Source organism: Lathyrus oleraceus, chromosome 6 (genome assembly GCF_024323335.1).
Source record: "Lathyrus oleraceus cultivar Zhongwan6 chromosome 6, CAAS_Psat_ZW6_1.0, whole genome shotgun sequence".
Lineage (NCBI taxonomy): Eukaryota > Viridiplantae > Streptophyta > Magnoliopsida > Fabales > Fabaceae > Lathyrus > Lathyrus oleraceus.
In genome coordinates, this window is record NC_066584.1 from 424,564,731 (window position 1) to 424,575,085 (window position 10,355).

At 31.3% G+C, this 10,355-nt stretch overlaps 1 protein-coding gene across 1 annotated transcript; it reads right to left on the reverse strand.

The window, feature by feature from the left end:
* Window positions 1-1,301: 1,301 nt before the first annotated feature.
* On the reverse strand, window positions 1,302-4,688 carry LOC127097611 (receptor-like protein EIX1). Its single transcript, XM_051036112.1, has 2 exons — window positions 1,723-4,688; window positions 1,302-1,493 (listed from the first exon to the last, which is right to left on the reverse strand). The coding sequence occupies exon 1, from the start codon at window positions 4,609-4,611 to the stop codon at window positions 1,738-1,740; it is 2,874 nt and encodes a 957-aa protein (XP_050892069.1). The 5' UTR covers window positions 4,612-4,688; the 3' UTR covers window positions 1,302-1,493; window positions 1,723-1,737.
* Window positions 4,689-10,355: the final 5,667 nt, after the last annotated feature.

A 10,355-nucleotide genomic window follows, 5' to 3' on the forward strand; every position in this document is an offset into this window, starting at 1 on the left:
TTCAAAACCTGAAACACCGAATGTCTGCAATTGTGTTCCAATTGGAATTTTTCCATAGAGTTCATTGTTTGACAAGTCCAACCAAGTGAGACGATCAATATGAGATAGACTAGAAGGAATTCTTCCTGAAAAGTGATTTCTTGACAAATCAAGAAATTCTAGGAATTTTAAATTTCCTATGTTTGAAACGATTTCTCCGCTGAGATTGTTAAATTTAAGGAAGTAAACCCAAATAAGTACTCTATTTCAGTTGGTATTTTCTCGGTAAGATGGTTACACGAGAGATCAATGGTTTTTAGAAAAACATCTTCATTTTTGTAGGGTTGGTATATACTTTTCCACATCAGGAATAAGATGAAAACATAATCCATAGAAAAATCCCTATTCCTTGGAAAATACCCGTGCTCTATTGATGTAGTTGAGTTCACGAAGTTCTGGGCTATTGAAATAAAAATTTGTATGCAAGTTGGGATTCCTCCTGATAAGTTATTTAGTGACAAATCCAAGACTCGAAGTTTTCTCAAATAACAAATATTTGAAGGTATATTTTCCTAGATGTTATTGAATCAAAGGCTTAAGATGACTAATTGTTGCAAGCTACCACTAATCCATGAAGGTATTTGACCATGAAACATATTATCCTCGAGGTTCAGAAAAGTCAACTTGTTTGAGAAATTCTTCAATGAAGAAGAAAGTTGACAACTTAAACTATTATTTCTTAAACTCAAAGCCTCCATGTTAACAAGGGAACCCATTGAGAACGAAATGTTTACCAACAACTGGTTATTGCTCAGGTCAACATATTGTAATGAAGGTAAATTACTCCAACAATCGGGTAACTCACTTTTTAATTGATTGTTTGATATATCAAAATTTCCTAGATTGTTGGGATCATTTTTGTTGCATAGAAAATGAACTAAATCTGAAAATTTATATTAGAAAGATGTAGCGCTTCTGCTTGAAGTAAATAAGAAGGTATGATACCTTCTAGTTTATTTGAACTCAAATCCATTGTAGAATACATGGTAAGATTGAGTTCCAAATTGGGAATCCTGTCTGTGAGATTGTTATTTGAAATGAACATGAAAGACACTGTTTGCAATTTTTCCTAAAACCAGTGAGATTGTTATTTTGAACTGGAGGACACCACCAATAGTGCATGAAATATAAAAATGATATAAAATTTCATCTTAATTTTACTAATTTAATAAAGAACAAATTTTAAAGAATAAAAAAAATATATGCGTACAAATGTTTTATATAATAACGGTGGAAAGTAACCGTTGTAATATTGTGTCATCAAAGTTATTTTTTCTAGTAGTGCATGTTATTAGGTATTAAGTTGATAACATATAATGATTACATTTCCATACGAAAAGTAACAAACTTGAAAGCTTAACAAAACACAATCAAACTCTATCGAGGTATTCATCCTATCCATTATTCTAAAACATCAAAGCATGCACTCATCCAGTACGGTACAGCTAGAGATTCTGCACAAACACAAAAAAACAAACAAAAAGTTAAAACTTTAAAACAAAATCCTCAAAACATTGAAATTGGATAAGTGAAATATATAGATTAACTTAAATGTGCAAACTACAAATATATTATGAGATTGAACATTGCATAAATTGTTCAGATATAAATTTATATCACGCATATATCCCAAAGTCCAAAATTCAGTATAAACTTATATTAACAGTGGTAATGATAAACTACCTGTTCATCGTACATTCACTCCTTCCACCACATGAAGGCTTTCAATATCAAAGTGTTCAAGAATTTGGAATAGGTTTCTCTCCAAGAGGATAGTAAAAATATTGAGCTTACCAAGCCAACAAAACCAGTGAAGAATCCTATCCCCATGCTCATGTATAATGCTTCCAAAAATATTGAATTCTCATCTCCAACATCATCAGTTGGTGGCACTTGATGTTTTGGTGGGTCTTCTCCTGGATATTTTCTATCAAGTGGTTCGCCACACAGATCAAAATTTCCTTCAAAACTTGAAGCATTGAATGTCTGCAACTGTGTTCCAATTGGAATTTTTCCAAAAAGCTGATTGTTTGACAAATCCAACATAGTGAGACGATCAATATAAGTTAAACTAGAAGGAATTCTGCCTGATAAGTGATTTCTTGACAAATCAAGAAATTCTAGGAACTTTAAGTTTCCTATGTTAGATATGATTTCCCCACTGAGATTGTTACTTGACAAATTTAAGGAAATCAAACCACGTAAGTACTCTATTTCAGTTGGTATTTTCCCTGTCAGATGGTTACATGAGAGATCAATGCTTTTTAGAAAAACATCTGCGTTTGTGTAAGGTCGGTCTACACCTTTCCATGTCAGGAATAAGTTGAAAACATAACTCATGTAAAAAGTTCCATTCCCGGGATTATACAAATGCAACATTGATGTAGTTGAGTTCACGAAGTTTTGAGCTATTGAAGTAAAATTTTGTACGCAAGTTGGGATTCCTCCTGATAAGTTATTTAGTGACAAATCCAAGACTCGAAGCTTTCTCAAATAACATAGATTCAAAGGTATATTTCCGTAGAAGTTATTGAATCGAAGGCTTAAGATGACTAACTGTTGCAAGCTATCTCCAATCCATGAAGGTATTTGACCATGAAACATATTTTCCCCAAGGTCCAGAAAAGCCAACTTGTTTGAGCAATTCTTCAATGAGGAAGAGAGTTGACCACTTAAACTATTATTTCTTAAAATCAAAGCTTCCATGCTAACAAGGGTTCCCATTGAGAAGGGAATGTTTCCAGACAACTTGTTATTGCTCATGTCAACATATTGTAATGAGGTTAAATTACTCCAACAATCCGGCAACTCACCTTTTAATTGGTTGTTTGATATATCAAAAATTACTAAAACGTTAGGATTATTTTTGTTGCATAGAAAAGAAACAAGATCTGAAAATTTATTATCGGAAAGATAGAGTGTTCCTGCTTGAAGTAAATAAGAAGGAATGTGACCTTGTAGTTTATTTGAACTCAAATCTATATAAGAACTTTGGACTAGCTTGAGTTCCAAATTGGGAATCCTTCCTGTAAGATTGCTATTGGGAATGCTCACGACAGACAGTGTTTGCAATTTGCCCCAAAACCAGTGAGGTATTGGAGGTAGATTACAGACATTTGAAAGGTAAAGCGATAATAAATGATTTTGTGTTTGAAGCCAATTAGGAAATGTAAAATCAAAATTGCAAGATGAACAACCAAAATATATTAATTGAAAAGGAGGAACCCATTGATCACTAACTTTCATAGTCAAGGAGTTTTGAGACAAATCTAGGTTCTTCAATTTGGAGAGGTTTGTGAAATGAGATTCAGAGATTATACCTTCAAAAGAGTTATCGCCCAGGCCCAAAATCTCTAACTCTGTAAGCAATCCGATGCTCGTGGGTATTTCTCCAATGAGTTTATTTCCACCAAGTGATAACCATCTCAAAGACAAGGGAAAAGAAAGGTCCGGTAACGTGCCAGAAATATGATTATACGATAATGACAAATGTTGTAAGGAGGATACATTTCCAATGGATTTAGGGATGCCCTCTATACTATTGTAAGGCAGATTGAGTGTCACAAGTGAGTGCATTGAAGTGCCAAAATCATCTGGAATGACACCTCTTAAAAAGTTATGAGACAAGTCAAGGTACTGAAGATTGGAACTGTAATTAAATACCCAGTGGAATATCATCGATGATGTTAACTGATTCTTATCTACATCAAGGATAGTAAGATAAGTGGAAAAGTTCAAATGGGAATCAGATAACAAAGGGATATTGACGTCAGAAAGGCCACATTGACTTAGAGACAGCTTTTCTAGGATTGGAAGCTTCCCGATGAATTGCAAGGCGTGATGAGCAGAATCGTTGAGATTTTGAACTCTACTCAAGTCAAGATTTCTCAAAAAAGAGAGGTTGGATAGCCACTCAACATTCGCTTGAGTTCGCCACTTGATTCTAAGATCAGAATTGTAACCGAGCATAAGAGACTCCAACAATGAAAGATTTCTGAGTTGCATAGGGATATCTCCAACAAGATTATTGTGGCTGAGATCTAGGTCTTGCAGTTGTGTGAGATTTCCAAGTTGAAAAGGAATTGCTCCACTGAGTTCATTGTAGCTGAGATCAAGGTGTTGCAATCGTAACAGATTTCTAAGTTGAAAAGGAATTGCTCCACTCAATTCATTGTCGCTGAGATCAAGGTGTTGCAATTGTGTGAGATTTCCAAGGTGACAAGAAATCTCGCCATTATAAAAGCCATTTGAGAGATTAAGGTATTGTAATTTACTCAAGGAGCAAATAAATTTTGGGATTTCACCTCTATTATTCAAAAAACTAAGGTCTAGATAATTTAGATGTTGAAGCATGGCTATTGAAGGATTGATGTCACCGCTCAAATATTTTGAAGAAGATCCATGCAGATCAAGTCTTTCAACATAACCTGTTTGGTTATTGCATTCAACTCCATTCCATTTGCAGCAATCTGCATTTGGATTGTTCTTCCATGTGGACAACAAGCCAAACTCATCATGAAGACCTTGTTTGAATGTGAGGAGTGCATGTCTCTCCCTCTCTTTGCATTTCATGTCTCCATTTTCTGTTGTTGAGTTGAACTTGGAAATGGAGGACAACACCAATGATGCATGAAATATAAGAATGATATAAATTTCATCTTAATTCACTAATTTAATAAAGCACAGATTTTCGGTAATGATACTATATTCTAAGAGTTATACAAGTCCATATATATAAAGAAATATGTTCAATAGAATTTTTTTCTCTCTGCTTTCTCTTATCTTAAATTTGTAATATCCATTTTCTTTGATTTTAATAAATTTCATTTTTTTTTGTTTGCCCAATGGACGGGATTTTTATATTACCATTTCAGTATTATCAGTTTTGGCTTGCCCATTGGATGATTTTTAATTTATTAGTCTTTCCTTACTATACATAATTGTAGCCAAATGTTTATCGTCCATTCATTTATGCTCAAATTACTCCATAATTAAAGATAAGATTTTGTCATTTCTACAATTTTAATTTTTAATGAATGAAACTAGATAAATAACTTTAAACTTGCAAATTTCACTATTCTTTTGTTTTAACACGTTTATTTTTTTTACTTTTCAATTGAATATATTAGTTTCTACGGTGTCTTTTTATAATAGTTGTTAATTCTTTTAAATTTTGTAAAATACATAATTGTAATTACAAGAGAAAAACTTGAATGGAAATAAACATAAATTCATACTTTTAAAAACATTCAATAAGAAATGAAAAAATTTAAATTTATTTAATTTAACTTTTTTTAATCAAAATTATGAGTGATTGTGATTATAAAAAAGAGAGAAAATGTCATTTTTATTATTTTAATTAATAAAAAGTTATGATTGGTTATTTTTAAAAGTACATTATGTTTGTATCTATATATATATATATATATATATATATATATATATATATATATATATATATATATATATATATATATATTCTTAATTATGACCTTCAAAAATTCATCTTTATTTTCTTTAAAATCAAAACACATACTATTTTTTTTTCATATCATGATTTTGAATATTAAAAAAATGAAAAAAAAATTTGAAATATATATTTTACTTAAATCTTATTTATTATTTTTTGAAATAATTTTTGAATTATAAAAAAGAAAAAAAATTCATATATATTTTCAATATAATATTTTACTCATTTTGAATAAAATAATCTAACAGTCCAACACTTACTCCAACTTTTAAATATATTGTCTCAAATTTTAAAAATAAAGAGATGCGTGAATCTAAACACTATTAAATATTTTTGGTTTTAATAAAATCATACCAAAAATAAAAGTTGAAACAAATATCTTTAGTGTCAAATTAGTTATTGCACAAATTTTAAAGACTTGTCAGTGTTTATTGATATCAAAATATTATAGAGTATGTAACATTTTTCAATTATATTTATATACTTCACTATTACATTCTTCATGTTAAGACGAACAAGTAAATTAAAGACAAAAAATAATATTATTGGTTTCTCACATCCATATGAGTGTCAAAGAGACATGAGAATCAGAATATAAAAAATGATCACATGTAATATCTTTTAGAGTTATTAAAATTTACAAAAATTAAATTATAAATATCATTGTCAACTTACAAGCATATACATTTTCTTTTAAATAAAACGTTCATTTTCATTGTTGATTAATTCATATTGTTGTCTATATTATAATTCATAATAAATTATTATAATATAATTCTTTAACTATATTTAAAAATAAATAAATATGATTTAAATTAAATATGAATCAAATAAAAATTAATTTTTAACTACACATCACGCAGGTCTTATTCTAGTTATATTTTATTTTTAAAAAAAAACTATTAAATAATTGCTCAGACACTTGTGGCCAAGAAAAAAATTAAGAATATGATTTTGAGAAATATTTGTAATTGTTAGTGTTTATGTTGAAATTGATTTATATTAAAATTATATATTGATTCAAAAATTAAGAATATACAAAATCAAATATAATACGGTTTTAAAATTGGAACAAATTGTGTGTATATATTTTAATAGTAAATTTTATTAATAAAATCTATTATATTAATTGTTTTTTAATTAATAAAAAATTTCGAAATACAAATAGAATATAATTAGTTTAATTTAAACTATAGTAGATTCACAGTTGTAACCTAATTTTTATGACCCATTCATTTAATGCTCTGTTGAAATCCACATGCAAAGTTATGATTTTGTCATGTATTCCATTTCAACTCTTAATTGATGGAACAAAACCAATTTCTTGATCAATAATTGCTTACCTACATCGTGTCGCCTGAAAAAATTGAAAAATATTTGAAATTGTTGGAGCTACTATGTCACGTTCACATCTCTTTTCCTTCCATGCACGATATATCTAATGTTAAGACAATCAGATAGAAGAAATAGATTTTTCCAAACATACAAAAACGACACCTAATTTTAATCATTTTTTCATTCTAATAAAAAAATAAGAAAATAAAATAAATAAATAGGTTGGCACCCGCCAACCCATCACCTTGGTGGGGTAGATTATATTTATAAGTTCAATTTCACTTGACGGATTTGTTCGTCCCTCCTTTTCTTAAGGGCTTAAGACGGATTTGCTCGTCCCTCCTTTTCTTACGGGCTTAAGACGACATGGACTAGACGGCTTATTTTGCACCCTTACTTCTGTTATGTTAGTTTTAATATATTATATTTTATCGTATTTTTATACTATTAATATTAATAAAAAAATTTATAATTTTAAATCAGTCATTGAAATAGTACTGAACTTCAACTGATTTATCTTTTAATCATATGATTTGAAATTTAGATTTATTTTTGCATCTGCGGTCAAATCCTCTCGACTCCCCCAACAATTTTTGGATAAAAATTTCTCAGTGATGAAATCTAAAAAATCTATTCTAAATGTGATTGAACAAAATTTTAAGTGGGCAAATCTTGATCCTACTTTATCACTTGTTGCATTTAGAGGGGATTTCTCTACGGCTACTCGGAGGCTTGATTTTTCAGATGATGAACGAGCGCCAGACTCAGACTCTCCTACTAAATTGGCCCTATAGAATCTTTCTCCTATGCACTCATTTTCATTATTGGACATAGTTATCTCTCCTCCTTCATCTTTGGATTGTAGTGTGGATTTTGCAGATACTCCATATATTAGACAAGCGTCAGACTCTCCTTCTGAACATGCTTTAGTGCATCAATCTCCCGGAGTCTCCACTCCTCTGTTGGATTCAAGTATTGTTAGTCCTCTAACTTCCGTTGGAGTTTGTATGCATGGTAGTTTTCCCAGAGCTATTCTTGAGGAAGACTTGAGTTCACAATGTCTTAAGTTCTCCAAAAGTCTGAATTGTGCTCCTTTTCTAAGTGCTTCGAGTCATTTACGCACGACATATTCCTTAATCTCCAGAGTTCTTTGATTCTTTAGATAGAAATAAATAGCCAAGGTTTTCAAAATTTCCAAACAATTAGGTTGTATTTTTGTGCTTAGTTCTAAGACTGAGGTTGAGCGTTTAGTGGGCCTAGAAAAAAGTGATAGGCAATTGAGATAGCTAGATTGTTTAGGAATTGTGTTCTATATTGAATAGGTATTTTAATATTCATAGGTTAAGGAGTAAGATTAAGTATATTAAGGTGAGAGGGCTCATTCTCTCTAAGTCTTTAGTCTTCATAGCGATCCAGGAGTCTAAGATGGGTGGTGTTTCTGATCTTTTGTCTATTCCTTATGGGAGAATTATTTTTTGTAATTGGCGTTTTTCTCTTTTTTTAGGTAAAGTTGATGGTCTCCTTTCTATTTTTTGTACCTCTAATGGATCATCTCTCTTTTGTTTTGTTGGTCCTGGGAACTTGGTGTCTATCTTTAGTGGGGGTGGATAAGACTACTTGTTTTATCGTTAATATAATAATATTTATTATAAGTGTATCCCATGAGAGAATAGGGCTTTATGGAGGGACCTCGTATTAAGGAGGGACATTCATGGTGGGGATGTATGGTGTGTTCTAGGAAACTTTAATTTAGTATGTTCTTTGTCTAAAAGAATCGGAGGGGATGGTTATGTTCACAATGTTAGTAAATTGAGTTTCTCGAGTTAACCAATCATCTTTGAGATGGATTTTCTTGATCTCCCCCTTCTTGGTAGGAGTTTTACTTGGTACTCGTCGTTCAATGGGGGTTGCGAGCCATCTAGATATGATCTTTATATCAATAGATTGGTGGGAGTTGTGGGGGACAACGTCTCAATGTGCTCTGCCTAGATATGCCAAATCACTATCTTATTGCTTCCGGATATTCCAACCAAATATGAGGTTTTAAGCCTTTTTATTTTAATAACCATTGGCTTTCTCTTCCCCCTTTTCCTGAGTTGGTTCTTAATAGTTGCTCAAGTTTCCACTCTTCTAGTTGGAAAGCTTTCGTCCTTAAAGAGGAGCTTAAACCCTAAAAGATGCTCTAAAAGCTTGGAATCATCAAGTTTTTGGTGACCTTGATACCCAAATAGATTCCTTCATGGAGGAGGTAAATCATCTAGATCCAGAGTTGAGCATGATGGGCTTTCAATAGGGGTGATAGCTTTTAGGAAGAAAAGTTGTCAAATATCTGATCCCTTCTTTGGAGAAAATATGTTTAGCTTTTTCAGAGGGTTAAAGTCAAGTGGCTTAAGGAGGGTGGTTCTAACTGCACATTAACTTTCACCTCCTCTGACTGCATTGTACAAGGCAACCATACCCTAATGAGGATTGGTGCAACTAATCTTCATCACAGCCTATACATCCTCATCTTGCCTACCTCACCCAAAACTGCTTTTCAATTCAATTGTAATTCTAGTTCCCATGCCCACATCAATAATTATACCCTTTTGCACAATAGACTTGGACATCCCTCTAATGAAGTTTTACTTCAAATCAATAAAAAAAATCCTTTAACTAATTTTTCTAAAAATTCTTTACCATGTGATGTTTGTTTTTATGCTAAACATAAGAGATTACCTTTTCAGGACAGTATAAGTGTTTCCCTTAAACCTTTTGACCTTATTCATATGGATATATGGAGACCTTTTTCCATACCTTCCATGAATGGTCACAAATACTTTCTAACTGTCATTGATGATCACACTTGTTATTGTTGGATTTTCTTAATGAAACTTAAATCTGAAGCATCCTTGTTAGTTTAATCTTTTATTAAATTTGCTCAAACTCAATTTACACAACCATCAAAGTAATCAGTCGGATAATGGCCATGAATTTACTTTAAAACATTTTGATGTCACTAATGGTATTCATCACCAAACTTCTTGCATAGATACTTCCCAATAAAATGGCTTAGTTGAACGTAAACATCAACATTTGCTAAATATCACTCGTGCTTTACTTTTACAATATAAACTTCTAAAAGTTTTTTGGTCACATGGTTTTACATATGTTGCTTTCTTAATTAACTGGTTACCCACTAAATTACTCAAATTTCAATGCCATTTTACTCTTTTATTTTGGCGTTATACATAACTACTCTATTATGAAAACATTTGGATGTCTTGTGTATGCTTGTATTTCTAAACGTAATAGAACCAAACTTGACCCTAAGTCTTGTAAATGTGTACTTAGGAACTAAACATGGTGTCAAAGGACACTTTTTATATTAAATTAGTAGTAGGAATATTTTTATTTCTCATGACACTATATTGTTTGAGCACGTATTTCCTCTTCCGACTCATCCTATCACCTATGACTCTTATTATGACTATGACTCTCATCTCCCTCCAACTAACCCTCCCAAAAATAA

Excerpts from the sequence above, each read along its gene's own strand:
- LOC127097611 (XM_051036112.1), bottom strand. The coding sequence starts at position 4,611 with ATGAAATGCAAAGAGAGGGAGAGACATGCACTCCTCACATTCAAACAA.